The sequence below is a fragment of the Anguilla rostrata genome, chromosome 13 (genome assembly GCF_018555375.3).
Source record: "Anguilla rostrata isolate EN2019 chromosome 13, ASM1855537v3, whole genome shotgun sequence".
NCBI classification, from domain to species: domain Eukaryota; kingdom Metazoa; phylum Chordata; class Actinopteri; order Anguilliformes; family Anguillidae; genus Anguilla; species Anguilla rostrata.
Genome location: NC_057945.1, coordinates 8,688,100 through 8,715,666, shown reverse-complemented (window position 1 = coordinate 8,715,666; position 27,567 = coordinate 8,688,100). Strand labels below are relative to the sequence as shown.

Sequence of the window (27,567 nt, the reverse complement as noted above, 5' to 3'; positions counted from 1 at the left end):
ATATGGAGGATGCCTTGTGGATGATGAGAACCATATTCAGCTGTGCTCTTACTCTGCTGAAAGCAGCCATTGAATTGCCAATCAGTCTTTGTGTTGATATTCTCAGATGTATTACTTCATATGCTGGGATAATAATGTTGGCTGCAGGAAAAATGTGTTTATGTTCACAGTGAGTAAAAACACTAACTTGCAGACGTGATTAAACATGACCCTTGAGTTTAATATCCATTTTTAACTCTAAGGCTTTCTCTTTTGCTCCCAATCACTCAACACTGCACTGTGCATCTCAGTTCAGGAGAGAGCAGAATTTCTTTTCCTCAGTCAGTCTAGCGCATGAGCTGAACAAGTGGAGACATTACACTTCATAAGAACAGCAGGGGAATCAATTGACCAGAAGGGTTACTGGTGTGCATGGTCAGCTTTTATCTGACTCTGTTCCATCTTTTGAATTTACTGTTTACATTTACTATTTACGTCTATATTTACTATTTTAACTGTATGACTGTTTTTTTCCCTGTTTCATTTATTTATTTTACAGGAGCACCACATAAAAAAGGACATTAACTTTGATGTAAGCAAATTACACTATCAAAGGCAGCTACAAAGGTGATTCATTTTGCATATAGAATCCCAATAACAATATAAAAGTCGTCTGACAATCAGTACTTTGATATTTGGGTTTCCAAGGAAACGCGTGTGACCTTAAATTTCAAAGAGGCCAAATAGTCAGAGCCTGGATTGCAGGTGCTCTGGTGACAAACACTAAATGTGACAAGGGGAATGGTGTGCGAAATTAATGCAACGTATGTCAAACATAAACAAACTGCGCTGGCAAAGAGGAGCAGTGGTCCCAAGTCAAAATTTACAAAGAGGGACAAACAGACACTTAAGAGGATAATTGTTAAACACCCCAAAACTATGGCCACTAAAATGACCACAGAACTGAATATACATCTTCGTGAAACCAATGCAAGAAAAACCGTATGAGTCTCACAAAGCTGGTATTTAATGCAGGGCCACCATTTGTAAAACGCTTAAAGCCCAAGGCTTTTAGACAAAGAAGGATAACCTGGCATAAGTAGCACAACACCTGGAGCCCTGAGTTAGGGCAAAAGTAATATGGTCTGATGAGTTGTCTTTTACCTACATCTGGATGGATTTACAGCTTGGTGATGGTGGATCTGGTGCTGGATCTGTAATGGTATAGACAACCATCTCATGGGAGTTACTGGGTCCATTCATTGATTGCACTGCATGGTCGTATAACAGCCAAGGAATATTAAAGCCTTTTTCACTATATACTGCAAATGTTTACACTCACAAAATGATTGTGGTAATCTACAATGTGAATCACACTGCCATCATGATGACCAGCACATCATTTACATAAAGGGTGCTTATTTTGATAAATTATTTCATAATAAGCAATAAAGCTAACCTTTAATTACCGCAGAATAGGCATCAGAAATTCCAATAAAGCATCTATCTGGCTAAATGCATTTAAAGACAGGATTGCTGCTCTGCAAAAGCTGACGGTACTGAAAACAACTGAATAGCTTTTATTTCAGAGACCCTTCTGTCCCAAAACTCACACACTGCAAACCTGTGAATACTTTATTCACTATAAACCTGTGAATACTTTATTCACTATAAACCTATGAATACCTTATTCACTTCAAACCTGTGAATACTGTGTTCACTGTAAACCTGTGAATACTGTGTTCAATGCAAGTCATGTTATGCTACATGGAAGGTAGTTGCAGTTGGAGGAGAGTGCGCCATTGGAAGAAACTGGCACCTAAGAACCTAAGTCTTGCCTTACTGCTGGTACAGTCAGCTAATAACACAACCCAGTATCAAACCTGCAAAATGTAGGGCATAGACCCCAGTCTGTCCTGCTAAGCTCCTTTACCAACCAAACCACCTGGAGACAAGAACAAATATATAAAACACAAGTTACAAAGACAATTGACAACTGAAAATAAGAAAAAAAAGGAATTAAAAGCAGAGGTTAAAAACAGTAGCATAATTCAGACACTGCCATGGATTTCAAATTTAAAATCAACAATTGGAATTAGCAAGTCAACTTTAAGGTCTTTTTGTAAAGTGTTCCAGCTATTTTGAGCAGAGTGGCTGACAGCCATCTTTCCAAATTCAGTAGAGGGTTTTAAAACTTTAAAAAGAACAATGTCACTGGAGCGAAGGTGATAATTTATTAGAAATTTGATTGAGCAGTGAACTGAGGTAAGAGGGAAGCAGACTAATTACTGCTTTAGAGAGGAATATGTACCAGTGAATAATTCTATGTAGTACAGGGATAATAAACCAGACCATTCAAAGAAAATACAGTGATGGCTACAATGATTTAGCACCTCTGATGCAATACAGGGCACTGTGATAAAATGTTAGAATGAGGCAGTCTAACATAGATGACAGGTATGCACAGTTGATGATGCATTCGTAGACTAAAACAGGTAAGAAAGTGTCTATGATGAGTCTCCTCTTGAAACTGCGATAGTAGTATTGTTGTTGTAATTGGCATTATTATTATTATTATTATAAACTGCAGGATAATGTTTATCTGTTATGGCTGTTAACTAATTTTAAAGTCCCCGCCCCCCTCATTTTTCACCATACACCAACTCGACATTATACTCGGCAATTGACCGTTTTCAATAGGATACCAATTGGTTCGTTTTTTTTTTTCCCCTGGAATGTGGAAAGGAATTTGAAGTGATCGAAATTTAATCGAGATTGAAAGCAGTAAAGATAATTAGATAGCCAGCTCGAACAACTGTGGCTTGTTCGTTTCTGTAGACCGCATTTGTACTGTACATTTCCGAGTTGTATCCCCATTTCTAACTTAAATCCTCCCACACGCTTACTCTCGTCTCCCTCCGCGGTGCCCTAGATACCACACGCTAATTCTCAGACGGGCTTTTAACGCTCTAGTTGACGCACTTCAAACCGTGCGCTCCCTTCTTGAGAACCCACGGATGGTTAAAAAATATCCCGACTCAGTTCATAAAACACTGGCAATCATTATGCCTTGATCAGAGCCTCGGTCAGAGCCTATTAAGCGAAATCGCGATGCATGGAAGTGGGGGGAAATGGAAATTCAGCGGTACAACTGACTATAAATAAAATTACCGATGTTATGAAATTATTCAAATTTCACGTCGCATCCTTTGAGCCAGAAATAGAGCTCTGGCAGGAACGAGGTGGGGGTAGGGAAGGAGTTCAAAAGAGATGATATCGTCATCATATCCCTGTGAAATGTAAAACATGTAGATAGCGAGGACATTAATATGAATAATATACATATATTGTGTTTTTATAGGCTGTAGTATTTTCTCTTACTCACCCCCTCAAATTAACAGTACAATAATTTGTTTAATTTCAATCTGAAAACAGCTACGAAGGTCGCTGCAACATCCTATGGAACCACTGCTGTGGCATGTAACCATGGAGATGTACATTATCTGCTCATCTATTTTCGGCTACTGGCACGCGAAAAAAAAACGAAAAAAAAAAACACTACAACTGCAGGGAGGTAGCTTTGTTACCAAGAAAACAGCGCTGTGCATGAGAGGCGTTATCTATTTAAGAGACGTTATCTGTTGTCTTCTCGTGATGTTTTTAAGACCGTCTAGACCCTGAAGCTCCAAAAAAGAGCTCTCAGCGTTAATATAAAATGTCAGAAATTGTTTCTTCATTCAATAATAATTCATTACATCTATGCAAACATTCACGAGTACACATACTCAGTATTTTTGGATAGATCTGCCGTAATGAATTAGAATGTATGTTAACCAAACACAATAGAAAATCCAAAATACACAATACAGTTTATCTGAACTTTAGCCAAACAAAAACAGTGGAAATGTGTATGTAGGGGAATGCTTACAGAAATATAAATTCCAAGCTGGGAGAATCAACTGGATCATCAGCAAAGAGAAAGGATTTTTTTAACTGAATGAATCAATAATTATTTCCATGGTCTCAGTTCTCTCTGGTTTATACGTCCCTCACGATCATGCTGAAGTGAATGCATGCGCACACCTTGAACCGACCACGGGCAGTTCCTAACTGCTACTTTGAAAATGAATGAGCTGGTCTCACTCAGTGTCATACGTCTATCACAATACTCAGATGTGTTCCGTGTCTCCCTGGTATAGTCAAACACATGGCATCCCGTGTGCAGTAGCCCCTGGCATGGCTCTTTCTGACCATTTTGGTGCTCTAGGCCGGACGCTCACTGGTGACGCTATGGTATTTTAGCTTCCATAAAATAAGTCAATGATCCTATCTACTTGCCAATTGGTTTAGGGTAGCACAGATCCAGTTTGGGAATTCACTGACTCTTTCAAATAGTGTCATGGGGTTTTTTTTTTTTTAAATGAAAAGTGAGTCAGGACCTCCATTTAACATCTCTAACATCAGAAGGACTCATGCAAAATGCACTGCACTGTAATTGAGCTGTGGGTTGGCCTGAAATTCTCTATGGGCAGTCAAATGACTGACATTATATGCACTAAAAGCTAAACCACAGCAATGTGGAACATACTGATTGGTAACAACTGGTTGAACAAAGCAATTCCAGTATGGCCCCAAAGATGACAAAAAAAGCAGAACAAATAACAATGGATAACAAACATGCTAGGAAATGATTGGAAGGTAAAGAGTATCCAGTCTGCTGAGGTTAGCATATTCAGATAACCAGAAAAACAGTAGCCTACCACATGCACTATAATTGATTCAACATTGCATTGTAAGGTATGTTCATACTTGACATCATCTTGTTGCTGTCTACTGAGAACTGCCACCACACAGTTATCAGAAGGAGGCTGTGGTATCAGTACTACCACAGTATAGACAAATCATTCTCAGGTACACCCAAGGGTGATTCAGCCTCTTCCGATTTGCCAATAACTGCAGCCTGATTGCAAATCTCCCTCTCGCTTTCAGTTAGACTCTGGGTAATTTCCTCTGCCTCAAATTAGACACTGGGGGGAAGGAGATGGTGTCACAGTCTATTTTACCCTGCTCCAGTACACTTCACATGGGACATGCACATGTGCTTTCACGTCCTTGTTTTGGTTAGCCAACTTCATCACTTCCAGAATGTTTTGTGATGTCCAGCAATTACAGAGTAGATACTGTATGAATACCACCTGCGACCCAGACCAGAAATAAGCAGGGACTGAAAGAGCTCCTTGAGAGTTTATCATCTCCTCCCAGTACCAATGTCTCCATCATCTATTTTGCTGTCACTCTCATCTCTTCAGTTCTTAAAGTGGCCAATACCCATTACAGCTGCGTCTGACACGGCCGGGGCTGGGAGGTCCCCTGAGACCCGCTCACACAGAGAAATCATCGCCTTAATTTCTTTCAATTTACCCTTTTTAACGCCTTCTCTCTCTCCCTCTGTCTCTCTCTTCCTCTCTCGCTATCTCTCTCTTCTCTCAGGATTTCTTCTCCTTCGAGATACTTTGTTAAATAGCTCTCTATAAACTCACCGTAAATTGAAAACCCGCGACGTACTTCTACAGCACTGTCAAAGCACGACTGAAATCAATTTTAGAACAGCTTTTAGAGCTGATGAACAGGAGAGGAGTGTCTGCGTGTCAGACTGTTGTGCGACGCTCTGATTGGCCAGTGGACCTCCGTCTATGGTGGACGTCCTACTACGGCAGGAAATGCGGATGTCTCCGTAGTGCAGCAGCCAGTCCTTACGACCACTCCTCTGCTATTGCAGCCTCACGTCTGTACAAATAGCTGATCTTTAGACATCTGTGTGTTTACTAACACCATTGTGCTTCGGGGATTTAGTGTGGATGTCTGCTGAATGTTGAACTCAAATCAATAGTTGTCCTTTAATTTGTACTACTATACATCAGTATTTTTGATTGGGGTAGTGTATTGCTCAAAAACCATAGACTTAACACCCTTTTGTGTCCACTGTACAGTGGAGTGTTGTACCACCACGAACGAAGACACAAGAACCTAGCAATAACTTGCTGGGATGGAGGTTTCATCAAGAGCAACTAGCGAGGCAGCGTCTGGATTGCAGTTCTCCTTTTTTGCAGCAGAGTTGTATAATGGGCAAGGAACCGATCTTGTAACCTAAAAGTCGCAGGTTCGATTCCCAGGTAGGACACTGCCATTGTACCCTTGAGGAAGGTACTTAACCTGCATTGCTTCAGTATGTATCCATTCACGCAGCTGGATATAATGTAAATGCTATGTAAAATATTGTGTAAGTCGCCCTGGATAAGAGCATCTGCTAAATGCCTGTAATATAATGTAATGACTAGATGGGGTTTCAAATAACCTATTGCTCTTTTAATGCCACTCTAATCATTCTAACATGATAATAAGGCCATCAGCCTTACAACTGACAAAAACAATAATCATTTTCAAAACAGTAACTTTTATCATATCATGCAATTATCACAATGGCTATATAATTTTAATAATTGACTGTTAGCAAACATTCAGATAGCAAGTGTTTGTGTGTGCTTGTTCCTGTTTGGGGTTTGAGGATGGGGACTGGATTTAAAGAATCTTATTTCAATCTTAACATCTCTCTGGGATTCTGTGGCACTGGTATCTCCGACAGTTGCCCAGACTTTTCTATTGGCTCCATCAAGCTATTCCCAATATAGAAAATAATATAGAAATAATGCAAAATAATCTAATGCTCTTGGTAAAATGCCCTGGGGAAATCTTTTTTTTTTTTTACAGCATTAGGTAGTCAGCCATAACTATGATATTGTTAAGAGGAAGCCTCTGGCCTCTAGTGAGTGAGGGTCTCGGCAGGCGACTAGATTGAAGGAGATTGTAGGGATACTGCCGGTCAGGTGACCTTCTCATTTCAAGCCCAACTGTAGGCTGTCAGCTATCCTTATCCTTACACCCCCCATTACCAGCACCACCACACGTTGATTACAACACAGACCCCATTCAGAGCTTGCATTACATAACACCCTGCTCCAGAATCCCAACGCTGTCAGATTCAAGCTTTGGATTTTCATATTTCTTAGGCAACTCAATGCAGTTTGAATTGTTGAATTAAATAGCTAGTGATTTGCTCAAACTGAAGCAATGGAATTTCAAATGTGCCATATATATCGTTTTTTGGAAAGTCGTTTTTTACGAGTCTGCTCCTCCCATCTTGGCACATTAGGGACCTCCATAACAAGTGACGTGAAAAACATAGATCCCTCCCAAAAAAAGTGATCACTCAGTCTGTCTTGCAGACTCTCTCTCTCTCTCTCTCTCGCTCTCTCTCTCTCACAAACACACACACAAACACATTCTAGGTACTGTGCCTTTTTCAGTAGCACCTACTGTAGATCAGTATGCAAGAGGAACATTTCACTCCACAGCATTTCCCCATCCCCAGACAAAGCAGCTGATGCTGATGCACACATGGTCTCCCAATCACTCAGAGCCTGACATCGATGAGTCAGGACAGCCGTGCCCAATCCAGTAACAGGCCCCCGCACAAACCACGCCCACAAAACTTTCAAAGGAGGCTCCACTCACGGTCCCATTCTTTATTAAGTTTTGGTGACAAGAGACCTGCACTGAAAAAAAAATCTTCAAGAAGTGGCTGCTTGCATGAACTAAAGCCAGACAGTTCCCTGATGGGTCAAGATCCCTGCTATCTAATTTTGCCACTGCTATCTTTAAATTGTTGTTCAAAGTGAAGACATTTTCAGACTGACTCAAAATCCAAACCAGTTTAAATCAGGGCTTGGACAGCGCCCTGCCTGCAGATTGTGCTGGGCACGTTTCAGGACCAAGGACAGCGACTTCATGAGACTCCTCTGTTGCAGGACTAGCACATTAATATTACATATTGAAAATGGCAAAAATATATTGGGAAGTGACTATTTGTTTTCTTTTTCTCATCCAGCGGAAATATTATTATGTTGTAAGGTCCAGGGGGTGGGGGGAGTGGGGGGGTTGGTGGGCTGGGGGGGTGCAGGAACATTTTTGTCATTCCTGAGAGAAATTGCAGGTTCTTGTACAGCAAATTCACGCAACATACAAAAGACAGTGACATTCCAAGGCAAGAAATCAGGCTAGTTGGATAAATATAATGAGTATGAAAAAGCAGTAATTAGACATGAAGTCTTCAGAATGGATGCACACTATATACATGGAAAGGAGGCTTTAATGGAAGTAGATTGAAATACAGTGATGCGATTAAAATAACTCAGTGGGACTGAAGTTATATTAAGCCCCTCCCCCCACAGAAAGCACCCCGCCTCCAACACACATACACACACACACACACAAACACGCAGACACACACACACACACACACACACACAGTCATAACGGTTGAATAATCTGATTTGCTTAACATGGCCATGTGCGTGCGTCATTCCGTAGGGTATGCGCTGCATGGGAATGGCTGTCCTTGATGCAGGGAAAGAATCTGGGCACATACAGTCAGAAATCACCAGGCTGCACTGTAAATTCTGTACAACAGAATCCGGGCACAGATAAACAGATAAATGTTTGGGCCTTTTTTTTTTTTTTTTTTTTTACAAATCCCAGTTGAATCCTGCCAATCACGCTGTGAGCTAAATAAACCACTCTCCAAATTGTGAAGCAGGCAGGCAGGCTGTCCGTGGGGGATGGGGAGGGGGATGGGGATGGGGGGGGGGGGGGAGGAGGCAGTCGTAGGTATTTTGCGCATCTGCATGCGATTCTTCCGCCTCTGTGCCACACGGGCACATGCCAGCGGCACGGACGGACGCCTGGGTTTACGCTCAGAGCCGGAAACGCCGACGCTCAGGGACTAGACCGACGGGGCCGACCGAGCCTCGCCTGAGAACGCGAAAAAACCCACCGGACGGCCGGGGAAAAAAACAAAAAAAAAACACAGGTGGGCGAGCGCCACGCATTCCGAGAGGTGTGCCAGCGCCCCCCCCGGCGCCCGCCTACCTGCAGCCCGGCGCCAAGTTACGGAGGCGAGCTGCGCCAAGCGTGCGGCGCCTGTGACGCTGCAGCAACCGCGTGCGCGTCTCTACTCCGTAAACGCTCACGAGAGAGAGAGAGAGAGAGAGAGAGAGAGAGAGAGGGAGAGAGAGGGAGAGAACGAGAGAGAGAGACCCAATTGTTATTCTTGTCACAACAACCATGCAGTAGCGGGGAAACCATAACCCAATGCAGGCGGTCGCTGGGATCGGTGAGACGGGAGCATAGTCCTCCTCCTTCCATCTCTCCCACTCTCTCTCTCTCTCTCTCTCTCTCTCTCCCCCTCTCCGTCTCCCTCTCCATGACGGATTCCATCACTCACCCTGGCTGTTGGGTCCCCCGTCACCCTCCTCGGTGTCAGTCAGACTGTTTAGCATCCTCGCTCCGCTGGGGTTCTGCCGTTGCCGTGGGAGATGGCTCCTGGTTCCTGGCTCCGGGTTTCAGTGAGCGTTCCCTCCCCCCTCCCTTTCCGGAAACGGAACGCCAAAAAAACCAAAAAGAAAATAATAAAAAAATAAAAAGAGAGGATAAAAGCAGGGGGGGGCAGAGGGGGGTCCTTCCTGTTTGCACCTCTTCCTTCCTCTGTCCCTCTTTTTTTAATTTTTATATTTGCGCGCTCGGAGGAGGGACGGTGCCGCGGGAAAGAGGGAGCTTTCTGCAGGTTGTCTCCTTCTCCTTCTTCTCCTCCTCCTCTTTTCTCTGTGTCTTCTGGCTCTGGATGTGGCGTGACTTCCTCCCTCTTCCGTAGGAGGAGGGTGAGGAGAGCGAGCGAGGCTGCGGGAGTTTAGTGGATGATGGAACGCTTCAGAGTACAGTCTCCCTCTCTCTCCCGCTCTCACGCGCGTGCTTGTTCTCTCTCTCGCTCTGTCTCATTCTCTCTCTCTCTCTCACATGCTCACGCTCTCTCTCTCTCGCACATGCTCATGCTCTCTCTCTCTCTCTCACACGCTCTCTCTCTCTATCTCTCTCCTTCTCTCTAGCGCTCATACGGGAGCGCACGTGAACACGCTCACTCCGCGCTCCACAGCAGCTGCATTCGCCCCACGGTCTGTCTACATGTGGCGATTAAATTCACCATGCGTTCAGGAGGTATTATCTTTGCTTTCCCTTAACCTCTCTCTCTCTCTCTCTCTCTCTCTCACTCGCTGTGTCTCTTGGTGATGGAGTGGTGGTGGCGGTCCATGGCAGTAGCCCTCCGGATCTTCAGCCTCCACGCTCTCTGACGCTCCCAGACAGATGTCTTAGACTGTAGCTTTTCTATCCTTCCATTCGCTTTGCAATGTCTTACAGAGCTTCAGAGCTCGGATGTGAGATGAAAGTGAAGAAGTGGCATGTCTAGGGGAAACCTCTCATGCTTCACGATGACTTGTGTCACAAAATAGCAACCAATAAAAGACAAAGAGACTTCCATGTCTAATGGATAAACAAATTGGTGAAAAATTAGAGGAAAAAACCAACATGCCATCAATGTGCATTGGCATAGATTCTACAAGTGTCTGGAACACTACTGGAGGGATGGAACACCATTCTTCCAAATGATATTCCCTCATTTGGTGTTTTGATGATACAGTAGTGGTGGAGGGTGCTGTCTAACACGTCAATCCAAAATCAAGGTGTTCAATTGGGCTGAGATCTGGTGACAGTGAAGGCCATAGCATATGATTTTTATCATCCAATGTCCATTTTTTAATCCCCATTTTTTTATGATTTTAATGGGCAGGATAAAATTTGAAAAAAAAAAGATTCCTTAATTCCAGGTAGAGGTGGCAAGATGAATAACTAAAAAGCAGGAAAATGGCTGCCATTTTCTGGTGTCACAAAATTTATATACAGCATGCATTAAAAAATCAATATTTTAGCAGGTGAAGGGAGGATCCCTTAGTGCAGCTATTCCACCTAACCTAACCACAAAATATAGCATGGTAGTGCATACCTTTGACCTGCATAAACATCCCATTTGTATGTAAATCCACATTAAAATCAATATTTAATATTGATTGGGCCAAAATGAGGGTCACATTTTCAGATGTATCAACTTTTCCTTTGCAATTTCCACAGTTTCCTAAAGATGCTCATTTGCAGCAAACTTATAGATCTTGGAAAGATTTTGATTAGCATTTTATATTTCATTTAAATACTTATTTGATTTTGTATATTAAAGCTTCAACTTTACACATTTCAACCTACTCTGTATAGCAAAAAAATGTTTAATGATTATTGCTAATAGTTAATGATAGTGATGCACAAATAAAACTATTTTAATATCTCAAAACAAATAAAGAAATAGATTTCACAGCCCAGAGACAGTCCAGCCACTGCAAAATATTAACTTTGTTTGCACAGAACTTTTTTTTTTTCATTTTATTTTTAGGTGTGTTTGGTTGTCATTGTCTTGTTGGAAGGTCCACCTATGGCCATGTCTCCTGGTAGAGAAAACCAGGTTACAGGCTAAGACATCCTTGTAGTTGGTGGAATTAATTTAGCTACTAATCATAAAAAAGTGCCCTGGAGCACTAACAGCAAGAAAGCCCCAAATGACCCACAAACAGCAGTAGAGTGCAGTATAGCAGGCAGTAGATTGGCAGAACCCAGCGACATAGCTCAGGAGGTAAGAGCGGTTGTCTGGCAGTCGGAGGGTTGCCGGTTCGAACTCCCGCCCTGGGAGTGTCGAAGTGTCCCTGAGCAAGATGCCTAACCCCTAACTGCTCTCAACAAGCTGATTGGTACCTTGCATGGCAGCCTTTGAGTGTGTGTGTGAATGGGTGAATGAGAGCCATCAATTGTAAAGCGCTTTGGATAAAAGCGCTATATAAATGCAGTCCATTTACCATTACCCAGCAGTAGATTGGCAGACTATGAGGCAGATGATGAGAAGAAACAGCAGGATACCACCACGTCTGCAGCTACTACCACAATTGCCAGGTTTGAGCAGTCTAATACAAAGTCCCCTAGGACAAGATTTAGGAATTTGAACCTTTCTTCAAACGAGGGTGGTTTACAAAATGACAGTGACGATACTGAAATTGAGCATGTTGTCTTCATTAAATCAGTGAAGAGCGGGTTAGTACATGACAGTCCATTTGAGGGGTGGGGGGGGGTGGGGGGGTTCTGACAAAAAGTGACTACAAGGTTTAATCGAGATGAGATGTCAAATCTGCCTCTGATTCATTATGAGCATTAGCTGCACTCAGTAATACCCCAATCAGTGTTCTGCTATTTCATGATGTTCAAAGAAGTATAGAAGTTAGTTGCACTTGATTCCCTGTCATCTGTTGCTTCATCAGAGAGATCTTTTTCTACCATTATTTGGCTAATACCCAAGTCATTGTACTCAACGATTCAAAGAAGATTAACACACCTGGCTGCCCTACAGGTCCACAGTGACATTCGGATTGGACATCCAGCTCCTCATTAGGAGATTTATAAGCAGCACACCAGAGTGCAAGGCCATGATTGGGGCCTTTTTAAGCATGGGTCAGACATTTGGCCATTGATTACTCTGGTACTATACAGAATGCCAATTGTCATGTTAATTGACAACGTTTTGTGACGTAGAAATTGACTTGGCTAGGATGTGATGCTCAATAATAAAATCTATTCCTTGTTGAGTGGCAGATGTCAACAATGACAGTAACCCAGATAAGAAAGTTTGAGAATATTTTAGTTGTATTTTAGGTCCCTGTCAATATTTCAGGCCATATCCATCCTTGTCAATAAATGTCTGTTTAAATTTTATGGACCCGCTCGTGTCTACAGTACCTTACCTGAAATTAAACAGCCCTCCATTTCAGTAGAGAGCTCTACAGATTCAAGTCTATGGCAGTCTGGCTTCCCTCTTGCCTAATGGCATTGCAATGTGCGCAGTAATTAAGAGGATCCCCTGCTATGCCCCCTCATTCCTCTGTCCCTCCTGCCACTTGCCTTTCCGGGGCACAGCCAAGCACGCATGCAGTGCCGTGCAGTGTCCCTGTGGAGAGCTCATGCGGTCCTGCTTTAGAAGTGTGCAATTTGTCACATCTGTACATTCTCTTTCTTCTTCTTCTTCTTCTTCACAACCTCTCTCATTGATTTAAATGCTATAAAGGCTCATTCTCCTCTGAAACACTTTTATTACAGGCATTTAGCAGATGCTCTTATATGCCTTTTTACATAGCATTTACATTGCATCAATTTATACAGCAGGATATATATTGAAGCAATGCAGGTTAAGTACCTTGCTCAAGGGTACAACGGCAGTGTCTTGTCCGGGAATTGAGCCTGTGACCTTTAGGTTACAAGACCAGATCCTTACCCATTATACCACACTGCCACTCAATTCTCCTCCCCTAATACTCACACTTCCCTGGCAACTGCTATAAAAGAGAGAGCTTCTGCATATAAGAACTGTTCTGTGGTCATATCTGTGCTGCCTGTCTGAGATCAATGTTTCAGTTCTAATCCTTTTCTGAAAGGTCCACATCCAAAAATAAAATGAGCTGAGGGAGTGACTGAGCCCAGAAAATGAGCTTCCTATCTTTGTGCAACTCTAAAGGCTCAGAATAAAATACAGTAATTCACTTTTAAGTTAGATTTTACAACAGACAACCACATATTGACACATTAGCAACACCGCAACATTTCACCACACTTTGTTAAAGGGACTTTCTTTCTCCTTGATGAAGCACATTATGACAGCGCATGGAAACCCGTCCACTGCCTTGCAACAGGCAAATCCAAGTTTACGCGACCCTGATTCATAAGAAAACACCGCTTCTACAATTTATGCAAAGTCAGCAGAAAGTTTTCTTTTTGAAATAAACCTGCAGGGACAACAAACGATCACAATTTTGCCTACACAGGATTATGTAGGGTCCTCTTGAGAGTGAGCAGCTAGTCAATACTCAAGTGTCAGACGACACTGGCATTCACAAGATGAGGTAACAGTGACACTGCAGTGCCCCAGCCATTCACCACGGTAACACCAGATCCAAGCTGAAGATGCCATTTCTGCCGTTTACGCAATAATGTGATGTGTGTGCGGTGGCATGCATGTAGGCCACATACATCCAAGTCTACGAGCAAATAGGTTGAGATTCTCTTCTTTTCCATGTGCTTCTGCTTTACCTTGGTTTTGCTACCCAAACGTAGAGCCCAATTTGAGAAGAATCCATCTGGAAATGCCTACAGGGCACAAGTACCCATCAAAAATGACACAATGAATATGTTTGACAGATGAGGAAAGAAAATGTGTGGAATAGCCTGCCAGGTCACGTAGTAGAGGCAGAAACTCTGAGCATTTTACAAGATCAGGCTTTGTACGGTGTTAGATACTATCTAGCGTGTAGGTAATCAGAGCACTACTTAGTCAGGAAAATGGTGAGCATTGTAGGGCTGAATGGCCTTTTCTCCTCATTATGTCATTTGATGTTATGTTATGCTTGATATGTATTGTGCTTTCATAGTGTTCCCAACAATGTTAGACTCTACAAGAGCTCTCACATATACTGTATGTCTTGGATTACTATGGCCTATTCTCAGTAGATTCCTATAGTCAACTATAACTGTATCTATTGTCTAATGTAAACCGCTAAATATTTTTTAAACGGCATCGCTGTATTTGTATAGAAGGGTGTACATTTACTGAAGCAACTCAGGTCAGGAAACTTCATTTAAGGGTACAATAAAAGTGCTCCACTTAGGACTTCCATCACTCCTCATCTTTTTATGAATGGTGCAATATTCAACAAATAAAAAAGAACTCACTGCATCCAGCACAGGATGTACAAGTGCTTTGGTAGGCTGCTCAGGTCATTGTAATTTGGTCATGTTTGTGTAATTTTTTTGAATCTGTGCTGTTCAAGACAAGTATATATCTATCTAGCTTTTTTTTTTTTTTTTTTTACAGTCCTTTCAGTGCCTTCTAATCCACAGAATTGAGATTTTTATAATTAGCCTCATCTCTTTACCATTTGTACACTTCGATATTCATGATGAATGAGTGTCCGGAATATTCATAAAATTAGCATAATAACCCATGAATATTTTCTTCAAATCAAGAGCCATGCTTTTAACACTTGTAGTGGCCATAAACTCGAAGATTACTTCAGCAAAAGACCAGGTTTTCTTGTTCAGAGCTGTCCTTCAGGGAAATATTCACACTGCGCCCCTGCCAATCTTTCTACCTTAAAGATAGATATTAACAATAACAACCATTTCGGGCCACAAATGAAATATGCACATGTATAATTTCGACAGGATTAACAGGGACATTGCTTTTTCCATTCATGGGAGAAAATGACTCACCATCAGCACATGGCTGCAGCAGTGGCCAACCAAGGCCTCACCTGGTGGGTTACAGAGACACCAATTTCAATCAAATGGGTCTCTATGGAAACAAATGGCAGGTGTGCTAACCCCAGTCAACTTTTGGGTGTACCCCCTATGTAGGAATCTCTGCGTTTTGTCCATGGACTTGGTGCAGAAAGCATAACTGACCCAAAGAGCGGTTTGTGATAACGGAATGATAGTTAAATACTATGCATATTATTGCATATACTTTGTTTATTGTAATGGCCATAGAACTCCTTTTGTACATTTGTTAAAATTTATCTGCATCACTGACTACACAAATGCCTTGATATTTTTCATGCTTTAATACTTTCCAGTTTATTCATCTAAATTGTTATTCAGTTTGAAATATTTGAATCTGTTTCTTATTTTTATTTCAATATTTATTTCTATTTCTTTTTCCATATATTACTTAATACTGTATAAAATATGTATGCACAATATGCATTACTGTATATAATAACAATTTAAATGTTTAGTGTATGATAATTTGTAATAATAATTTATGATAAATTTTACCTACCAATACAAATAAATTAGCACAGTATGCCATTCATTCCAGTTCAAACATTGTATGCAACCCATTTTCAAGAGATACTGCAACAGAGAGACAGAGAGGTATTTATTAATATAAAGGGGAAGCTCAAGACTATGACTGCAATACTCTAAATACATATACAGCAGAAACATTGCAAAATATGCCCAATACAGCGATACACCTTCATTGAAACAAAACCATAATGGAAAAAAACCATTGTAATAAAATTCCAATTACTGCTGGTTTAATTATTATAATTATAATATATAAGCTGGTTCAGTTATGACATCACCTTCAAGTTCTGAACTAAGGCCATTTTAAGCATGCCCATACTGTATGTCAGAGATCCTACTGTAATAACAGGGCACAATGCACACATTACATGTGCCCATCTCGACCACTCAGATTTCTGCTGACAGGACAATCATCTTTCAGATGCAAGTAAAACAGCCAACAAAATAGCTTGCATTTATGGAACAAAGGTTTCAAACACTTGTTTGTCCTTTTCATTATCCATAGCCATTTCCTCCAGAGGGGCAGTTTTTGCAATGCAACACCGTCTGCCATCAGTGCCTTCAAGGTATCCTGTCCTCAACAAAAGTAGCAATCTGTCTCAAATATATATAATCAGCCAGCAGTGCAAGAACCCAAGCAGTGACTGCCATAGGCCCCACTGTTCCTTCATGACATCCGTATTCATTAGAGAGAGATATATGACTAGTATTAAATGTCACATTCTTAGAGGAGCAGAGCTGAATTTTCCCAGGAAATGTTTTCACCCATGACATGATGGCAGCACATTCATAATGCACAGTTCACCGCCCATGTTTCAGAAGCACTTTGCATCAGCAAATGTTACAGCAGCTCACCAGAAATAAACAGGGTATACACACTGACAAAAGCATAAAATCACATCCTAGGGGAAGACTGAGACATAGGAACTGCAAGACAGACCCTTGAATTGAATCCGAGACCCAAGTTGAAACCTGTTGCCAGACAGCGTGATTTCCTTTTTTGAGAGGAGAGAGACCATCTTTACATATATCAAAATGTCTAAGCCGTATTAATTAAATAAATACAATGACGAAGAGCTGGGCAGTACAGGCTTCACACTGCATGGGCCCTCACAACCTAGCAAGGACATGGCACGAGGAATGTCATGAACTTAATATCCATATTGTTAATGGTAATTGTAATATGCTTTTGGTTTAGCAAACATAACCACTTCAGAGTTACTCACTTTGATTATTTTATTATAGCCACTGGATATGTAAAACTTATGCAGAGACTGCACTGCACACACCAGGGGGTGCCCAATACCTTGATTGTGATCAGATCTCCCATTTTTCTATCAAAGATTCTTAAGTAACGTGTAGCACAACAACTCTCTTCTTTCTTACAGGATAACAATGAGAGTTTTCAGTCTGGTTTTAGAAAGCTTCATAGTACTGTGACAGCACTCAATACTCCAAGTGTGGTCTGACAAAGGTATTATACAAGATGAGTATAACTTCCTTGGATTTATACTCAATACTTTTGGCTGTATACCCCAGCATCCTGTTGGCCTTTTTCACTGCTACAGCGCAGTGCCTAGAACCTGAACCATTACTCCCGAGTCTTTTTCAAATTGAGCACATTCCAATTTTATTCCTCCCATGCACTTGACATCCTCCCCGATTTTCTTTATCCTACTGCAGTACACAAAGAAACTTCAAGGATTCCTTTTTGCATCTTGGGTAATTTGCCTTTCAAAGTGTCTGTTTGCTAACTTTTTTTTAGCACGCTTACTACAATATCCCAGCCTTGTTACTCTCCATACTGTCTCTTTTATATAACAAAAAAAAACTCTATCGTATGGGTTTGTTCATACATTAGGGACACTGCTTTTTCAACTCACTTTTATTAACCTTTGGAATTAATTTACACTGTGCATCAAGAATGACCGTTTTAAGCCAGTCCCTTTTTTCAGTTACAGTCTTACAATCAAGAAGTTGCACCCAGTCTATATTAGTTAAACTTGCTCACATCTTGTTAAAGTTGCCATGCGTAAAAAAAAAAAAAAATCTGGACTTACAAATTTATGCCAAAATCTCAAAGCTAACTGCAGAAAGATCACTCATTCCAAGTGGCTCCACTACCTCTATGCTGCAAATTCTGTCGAGATCATTGCATAGCTCACGATCCAGAATTAATTTCCCCCGTCGGCTGACTGACATACTGTGCCAAAAATGGTCATTTATGACATCAAAAAAGGCCTGCCTAGAATAACAGTGAACAGTGGATAATCCATTCAAAGACTAGTGCCCCCCACCCCCCCGACCCCCCACCCCCCCAGTAAAAATGAGAAAGTAACCCATGAGAGGCTCTTTTGTGAATCTTTATCAATGGTGTCAATAATTTGAGACCTGACTGTATTTTGGGCCCTGAGGGAGGTGAATCAGGGCAAGGGGGTGGGTACATCATCTGCTATTCTCAGAGAGGATCATTGCTAATTTGTAAATTATATGCAGTGCCATTGCACGTGTTCAGAGTACAGTGTTGATATACATAAATGCAGAACATTTCTGTGTGCTGTCATGTCAAATTCATGTCCATTTGTACAATTCCTGAGAAAAAATTTATCCAGACACTGATGCAGAACGGGCCTTATTTCTTCCCCTTAATTAGTCATCCAATTTGCCAGTTTTCCTGCACTCTATCTCCCACTTCCCCCAAGCTTTTTGGGAGGCTCATAGAAAGGTTTGACTGTCATTTGTGGCCTAATGAATGTGGATTGCAAAGATGGCAGTGAAGTTCATTACCATGTTTACTTGGTTAACAGGCCAAATTATGTTATTGCCTCTGACTACCATTAACATGGAGTATTGAAATATTAAATATGTGCTTTATTAATAAATATATAGTACATTTACACTATTATGTCATTGAAGCAAACTGACTGGAATAGGGAGAAGGTATCCTTAACTCTAGGGAGCTCACACTAATCCTTTTAGCACATCAAAGATTTAAGTTGAGGAGTACTCCAGCACAAAGTGAGACAGATAAAGTGGTCAATGACAAATAAAGCTTTAAAAATACACAGAACAAGAAAAAAAAAACCACGCTGACCGAGGATGACAAGGTCTATAGAAGTGGCAACAAAATGGCTTCTCTTTCCCTCTCATGAAGACTGCACAGTCTAAGGACTCTAAGACTGCAGACTCTAAAGGTATATCACCCCCTTTGAATCAGAAGTCATTAGTTAATGCCCTAATGTCCCCGATTTCCTATGGCCTGGAGGGTCTCTTAATTCTAGAATTATTGAAAATACCAGTCAATTTTATTACATTATTATTTTTTTATTATTTTTTTTATTACATTACATTTATTTAGCGTGCAAAAAGTGCAAATCACGGTCATTGGACAACTACAAAACACAGGTTCAATAAGGTACAATACTAATTTCGTACAGCTATTTATATTACAACCAATGGTACCTGAAATTTAAAAGAAACTAGCGAATATTGCCACTATAACAAATAGTAACATCTCATACTGTCCAGGCCCGTTTACGATAAACTCCCAAACCAAAAACAAAGAGGCGCAACATACATAAACCACCAGAACCAACAACATTTGCCATCAGTATTTTAAACACAAAAATATCATAATTTACATGACAAAGAACATAATGAAAAGTAACCAAAACTGCAGCAAATAGTGGCAGGAGTCAATTCGCCAGTCCCTCAACTCACCCTGCTAGCATCCAAAAGAACATTCTCTTTGTGCGGCATATAGGCATGCAGGGTCTCTGAGTGTATGGGTTTCCTCCACAGGGCAATAAAGCCATAAACTGTCAAAGGAGAGAAAACTCCCCCTGTTAGAATACCTCCAGGGTGACCCTACTTGCCCAATAATTTTTATTTTGTTGTCTGTGGAGCGGGGAGGGGGACAGAGAATAAAAAGATACATTCCTATGGTCACACAAATTATATGGCCAGTTTCTCAAAGGTGATAATCTAAAGACTACATATCCAATGATACAAAGTATGCATCAGTCATGGACACATTATTTTATATCAAGGGCAACTTACACAGCTTTAATTTCTGCATGTTATTCATTTCACTTTCGCATTTTAGCCATGTATACAAGTGAATATTACAATGCTCTGTGCCTGGTATAAATCAGTATGCACTGCGGCTAATTAAAGTAATTAATGACAGTGTTATGTTCACCCTCAGGCTAGGAATAGCCATAAACATCCATAATCTGACCCACAAAAAAAGTGGAATTATTAATACTAAATAATTTTAGAAGTGTGCAAAAGGTTTAGTTTTAAAAGTATTTGCCAGGGGGTGTCTCGTGGCGTAGCCTGTAGACTGTCCACATGCTCATTACGAGCCGCGACGTCGGCGGTTCGAGTCTGACCGCACGACCTTTGTCGCACGTCTCTCCCTCTCTCTTCCCCTGTTCTTCCTGTCTCTCTACACTGTTCTGTCCAATAAAGCTGAAAACCCGCAAAAAATATATATATATTTTTTAAAGTATTTGCCAGTAGAAATGCAGCAGAAATATTTAAAATGATCCAGAAATGACTCTCCTTGGCACTGCTTCACAAATAAGCACCATTCATCTTGATGACAGAGGTCAAGAATAAATGCAAATTTTAATCACCTTGCCTGAGATGATGGCTTTGCTTATTCAACAAAACCATGCATTCTACATTTGATTTGGATGTTCACAGCAAAGGCTTAGATACAACAAATATTTGCCCTTAATAAAGCAGTATTAAAAAATATTATTTGCTCATTTTTCTTAACTAACGCGTTTTGATGCATTGGTTTTGGTTATTGCTGAACACAATAAACTGTTTGTGAAAACCAAAAACAAATAGTAGCATCTTTGAGCTTTGCACATATCCCGTTAATCAACTGTTGATCTCCGACTAGCAATATTGCAGTTGAAAGTTTGCAGTCTTCATTTACAAAATTTCTCTGAGTGAACACGTGGCTAAACTGGGATGTGTACATGTACACATTTGCAAAAACGGTTACCCCCACTTTAACTGTAAATTGCTTCTATAACCAAATAAGGCATTAGAAACAGTGCAGCATAAATTTGTTGACTGCTGAAATCAAAATGCTAATCCAGTTGGTAATCCACAGTCCTTTTTGGAGGGTCTGCAGTTTGCTCAGTCCCTCTACTGTTGTATAGTTTTAACACATTTTGTACCCTGGGAGGAACATTATTTGCATGTAAACAATAGGAGGACAGTGCACTGGATAAGCACCAGTAAGGACTGCTTATTAATATGTGAGGGTCAACAGAGTTTAATGAGCGTATCGCACTCTGTAGTGTATCACCGAGAACATGCTGAGTACAGATCTATAATCTGTGTGCAGCTTTACATTACAGGTTTTAATTAGTGTTTAATAATTATTGTTTTTTTTTGGCTGGGAGGATGTACTCAAAATGAGGTTTTCCAATTTGATGTATTATATATTACAATCAATTCTATATTACGATACTCTTGAAATGATGCATGGCCTAGTGCAGGAACTATTTATGTTATTGATTTTTTTTTTTTACCTTAGGGCTACATCTGAATGTAAAAAGTGAAAAAATGACAATTCACAGTCCTCTCTGTTTGACCAGCATGTTTTATTAAATGTGCGTGTCGCAGTACAGCGTGTGCCTTGGTAAGGACATGTGTCCTGATGGAGGCATGACTTCAGCTAAATTTGGGAAATAAAGCACTCACAGTGGGGTTCATCACAGGATGGAACTGATTAAAAATTTTAACTGACCGATCTCCAACTCTCAAGTTGTGTTCAGACACCCACGAATAACGTAATGGAGTTAAGTCCCGGGCCTTTATTTAGGGGGTGTCTGGTGGCGTAGCCTGTAGAGCACTGACCACATGCTCATTACGAGAGGTGATGTCAGAGGTTTCCAGCCGCGTGAACTTTGTTGCATGCCTCTCCCTCTCATGCTCCCCATTCTTCCTGTCTCTCTACACCAGTGGTCTCTAACTCGTTGCCATGGAGGGCCGTGTGTATGCAGGTTTTCATTCCAACCAATTAATGCCGCCTTAATTGAGTCCAATTACGCATTCAGCCATATGCATTTAACTGCACTGAAGCACAGAATATAAGTAAGTTTTTATTTAGACAATGCGGGTCACCATAGACGTCGGGTCACCATCATGTGCAACCCTGCATCCCTAATTCAGCAAATAATTGAACTAATTATATAATCAAGATCTGAGGCTGGAATAAAAACCAGCATACACACGGCCCTCCATGGCACTGAGTTAGAGAAAACTGCTCTACACTGTCCTCTCCAATATAGCTTAAAAAACCGTAAAATTATATTGAAATCTTTAACAAATAATGTATTTACTCAATAACGAGAAATGTTTTAAATTCCTCTTCCATTACCAGTTTACATATACTGAACTTATTGGGGTCATATTCATTCTCATTCAAGGCAGAATGTCATTTGTGACAGTGTTTTTTTTTTTCTAATATCATCTTGGATTTTATGTGTAATCCAAATGTAATGTAAAATATGGATTCTGAACAATGAAATTGGCAAAACATATACTCGGACAGCATCATATACCCAAATGGGATCACTGTGTTCTGTTCAGTAGATATTAGCATATGCCACATTGACCTTTGTGTGTATTACTGTATGCTTTTACAGTCTCTTATTCATGAACAAATGTGGCACTTTCCAGTCAAGCTGGGGTCCTCTGGTCATATTTATATATAGTCTGTAGTGCAGTGTAACCCCAGGGAAAAGGAGATAACTGCTCAGAGTGATTGGGTCTTCGTGTTGGAAATCTGTTTGCAGAGCTTTCTATTATAAGTGCAACATTATGCTCAGTCACAGCCACGTTTGGCAGGAAGGAATGCCACAACACCAGAGTTCCAGAACACAGCATGGAAGCACTGGCCTGGAAGACAGGGAGAGCCAAGAGGGGCACAGAGCAGAACCAGACACTTAGTTAATCCCCACTGGTCTAAATGGAAGATTAGAGTACACACATTCTGAATGGGCCTTGTGCTTTACCATTACTGATCAGCCATGTCAGCTCATCAATGGAGCTAATTATGGGAAAACAAATGCACCTTCTTAATCATCATTTTATAACATTGTATATCATCGTAATAATAAATGATAATCAACAAGATCCACTTCTCTTTATTTATATAATATTAAGAACAACAACAACAACAACAATAATAATAATAATAATAACAAAAACAAGAAGTAGAAACTATTCTTTATAGTAATACCTGAGAAGTAGCAGCTTCCTTTTTTTGTGTGGTCCCCTGGTTTGAAACATATTTCCTTTAGTGACATATTATACCACGGTGAATACATAATTATTCTGCTAGTGCGTTCCAGTGACAAAGCACTGGGACATTGTACACAAATAACAAAGTTGCTAGTCAGCTTGGATGCAATCAGCAAAATTAACTCGCCAAAACTGTGTGAAGAAAAAACCCGGAGCATTTCCATTCATTTGTACGTCAATGCTAAGGAACGAACTGAGCCCGAGCTGCCTCAGGGAGAGCCAGAATGAAGGCCCATAACCCACCGTGATTGCTGGCCATTGCATCACTCTAAAGGAATCCTCTCCAGTTCTTCATTTAAACATGTTCACAGCTTCTTCAGTCTCAGGGCCCCATAATGCATCACTTATTTTCCTAAGAGAGATTAAGCTCCACTCGTCCTTACCAACCACCACAAGCACAAAACTGAATTTTTGACCTCTGCTCCTCCTGTGATGCAATTTCAGTACTGCGAACTAAGCCAAACAGACGGTCCGCCGATCAACCTCTCGACCATCCCTAACATCTCTAACATTCATCGGGCTTCTTGCCATTAACAAACTGCTGTTACTGCATTTTATATGAGGTCCGTACCTCATGAACGAAAATGAAAAAGCCGAAAAACCTGGCCATCAGTACGGTTCACACAGATTTTTAACTCTTGAACACATTTCAGAAATACATTTCCCATGATACACCTTGTTCTTAACAGATGCCATTTCATGTGGATGTGCTCGCTGGCCAGCTCGCATGCTGCCAGTTGCGCTAGCGCTGCGCCCGCCAGTCCGCCCGTGATCCGCGTCTGATCGTCTGATCTGGCCGGGAGGGAATTACATCAACCCGCAGGCTTCTCGCAGCGTGACGCACTCCCGCTCACAATCCTCACCGAAACGTCTGACGCTTAATCCGCAGATTAAGGCCATGGAGTTATGGGGCAGCGCTGCGTTCGCTCCAGACCCCTCAACATTAATAAAGCAGAGTGGGAAATGTGAAGGCCAACCGAGCACCTCAAGGCCATTAATATTAAAGGTCATTTTTGCGGTAACAGAAAATATCAAACTGACGCCGGGAAGTATTTGTTTGTTCCACGCTGAGTTGCTAATGACTGGAAAAGCTTAGCGGGGTTTCTAGTTGAGGCAGAGACCCTAAGTGTCCTCAAGACTAGATACGACATTAAAGGCATTCCAGAAAGCAGGCAAAACGATGAGTCCAGCTCAACTTAACGGCCAGGCGTACTCATTAACCTGAAATCTAAAACCCATATTTAATCACCACGACAGTTTATTTATTTATTTTTTTATTTTTTGTACACATTCATTTGCAATAGCCAGCATTTATATTTTAGTTCTTGTGCCCTGTGGACTATGTTTATAGAATATAAAAATAGGTTTTTAATACTTTTTAATACTTTAACACTGGGGCTAGATCCACTGAGAAAATGAGAATAATGATTGCAGTTCAATGCTGCTTATTGTACAGCAGCTACAGACACTATCCATTCCCTATTAACAACTGATTCACTGAAGTATTGAGGCTAATTAAGTAGAAACAGCTAATTGGTAAAAGCATCAGAAGCATCGCTCACCCATTCCCTTACAAAAAAACTATGTGTTCAAAATCCACATGTGGACACCCAACATGAGAAGAATACACATGTGAATAATACAATATTCCCACTTGTAAAATGAGAGTGGAAAGATGTAACCTATGCTATTTCAAGTCACATGTTTTATTTTCACACATGAAAATTTTATTTCACATTTTAAAGTCAGTGACGTATGAAAACGTGGAGATGCAAATAATTCAATGTGACCAGTTTTCTTTTCACATGCGGAAATGTAAGAATGTCAAGTTTATGTGACATTTTCATTTCAAATGTGAAATCAGATGAACAGGAATAGGCCTGGGACTGAAATAAGAGGATGTTTGGCTCACTAGGCCATCTGTGTCAGAAATATAGGTGACTGTGGAGGATAACTCTGTACCAAATTAGCTGGGTCTTTGGCACTGAAATCTTTGCTGTGCAGCAGCAGTGTGAGCAAATAGCCGTCTTTCACCAGAGAACAGAAGTTTTATCTGAAGTGATTGTACTGTACGAAAGGCGCACGGTGGATCCTGAGATGGCGATGAAGCTCTGATGCATTCACAGTGCCCACGGGTCTTGTCTCCTAAGCCTGTGCTCTGTATTTGATAGGGCATCTGGTGCACAGCCAGCCTAGATTCATATCGGTATCAGGTTACATTACATTTAATTAAGCACCAGGCAAATGTGGTTACCCCTTATCAATGGCCAGAGGTATCAATCTAAAGTTTTAGTAATAGTGTTCTATCTTGTATCTCACTTGACTGAGGCACAGAACACACACGAACACGCACACGCGCACACACACACACACACACACACACACACACACTGCCAGTAATGACCAATTTTTTAACTGGCAAAAACCGTCGAAGTCTGAAAGATCTCACCAGCCATAATGTCTGGTAAAAAAATTCACGCTAAGCACATGAATAATTTCATGGAAATAAATGAAATTGCCACAGATACTTCTATAAAAAAAATGTACATCTTCATTTTTAATGGTTGTGTAGGCTATGGGCAGGGGCGTGCCGTGGCTGTTTCAACAGTTTTAAATGAAACGGGACGCGAGGAGCAGAGGGGCCCCAAACTCCCATGAGACGTTCTGAAAAATGTTTATATGTTTAGCAAGATTTCAGTTTTTAAAGTTGCCCTAAAAACAGCCATGCATTTGCGGCTACATCGCGGCCTGTCCAGATCCTTTCCTGAACTCTGACCTTTCCATGACAACCGTAGATGCAGTTTAAACTTCCAATTAAGTTCCATTTCCATCAAGCTGTAAGTTAGTATCCTAGGCTAGAAAGCAAATTAAAATAACTAAAGTTAAACATCAAAATATTCAGACATACTACTACAGGGAGGCTCTTCGTTTTTAGGCTGGTCCCTGATACAGACATACAGACACTGGCAGGCCTCCAAAAAACTTTGCCACATGGCTTCTCATGTTTTACTGATCTGCAGAGAGGCCATACAGTTAGTATTTGGGGTCTTGCCACATGTTAGCCTAATGTGGGGGAAGTCATTACACAACTACCATTCCAGAAATTTGCAGGTGAAGTTCTCTCTGAAAACTGAAACACATTTTCAAAGGCATGCATTAAAAAGATCATTAAAAAAAGCAACACAGGATAATAATAATAATAATAATAATGAAATAAGGCTAAGGGCTCTGCCTGTTTTTGCACATTTCTGCTTGTGATTGTGCTATTTGCTGTTTTAAAAAAATATATAAAAATTTATTGTAAGGTTGCTCAGTGTTGTCTGGAGCTTCAGTCAATGAACACCTCTGAGCCCTGCCAACGCTGCACTCACAATCTGCCCAAATCACCATCTCAAACAGCCAAGAGATACACATCACACTGCAGGATTAGCACCATATCACCAGGGGGACTGTAAGGGAATATTAAAGTAGTTCTGCATCCAGGTAAACTTCCATTTGAATCTCCATGGCTACGATGTTGCACACATAATAAAATCTCCAGTGTTAATTCAACTCGTACATTTGAGTGAAATTGGGACCATATGTACGCTATACGAGTTGATTTAACACAGACTATTTTACTGTGCATCGTTAAAAAAATCCATCCCTCTCATCTAACTCTAACTTACTTCTTTCAACCAGTAACATTAGGTTGTAAGGGCTTGTATTTTCTGTTTTTGTCCAAATGTAGTCATGAATCACCACATGTGGTCTATGGTGCAAACACAATGTTCAGTTGGGTAGAAGTTACGTGTATTTCCGAACACACAGAAGCTTGCGGAAAAAAAAGGTTGGGCATGGCTAGCGCAGGGAAAGGTCTGGCATCTACTTGGTGAATTGGGCTGTAGTCCTATAACCTTCATGCGTCACTTTTACTGAAACAGCATGGCATGAATGATAAAACTTGCATGTTTCAGGCACATAGGTGAGTCAGTAAGATTGTCTGTTTCCACTTCTCAGGAGCTCAGCTGTTGTCATGCATTAGCAGCAATTGCCCCCTGTAGCTTTCTCCCGCTAAATCATGGCTGCCAGTGAGGAAAGCAGTGGGTTGGTGTTTGAATGAGAGACCTCCTGGGAAAACAAGGTGCAGGAGAGGTTCTCTTGCTGCTAGGTGGCATTTTCCATCGAAGGAAAATGAATAAACAGAGTTCTCAACTTCTCTAACAGAGGATGTTATCATAACAGTGGAAACAAACAAACAAAAAAAATCCATCTGTGTGCTTGGTTAAATGACATTGTGTCACTCATAAATCACATGACGGTGATAAAGCACAGCTCATGCCGGCAGAGCCAGTGCAGAGAGGAGGAGGAGGGGCTCTC

At 41.0% G+C, this 27,567-nt stretch overlaps 1 protein-coding gene across 6 annotated transcripts in view; it reads right to left on the bottom strand.

Annotated features, from left to right (window-relative positions):
* slc12a5a (solute carrier family 12 member 5a) overlaps nucleotides 1-27,567 on the bottom strand; it is a 173,987-nt gene that overhangs the window by 100,782 nt on the left and 45,638 nt on the right. Inside the window, exon 1 of one of the 6 annotated variants that reach the window (XM_064305286.1) lies at nucleotides 9,320-10,073. The exons of the other annotated variants lie outside the window; for them this stretch is intronic. Coding sequence (XP_064161356.1) covers nucleotides 9,320-9,374 — 55 coding nt within the window. The 5' untranslated portion in view covers nucleotides 9,375-10,073. Of the gene's footprint in view, nucleotides 1-9,319; nucleotides 10,074-27,567 lie in introns of those variants that run through there. 6 annotated transcript variants of the gene reach the window in all.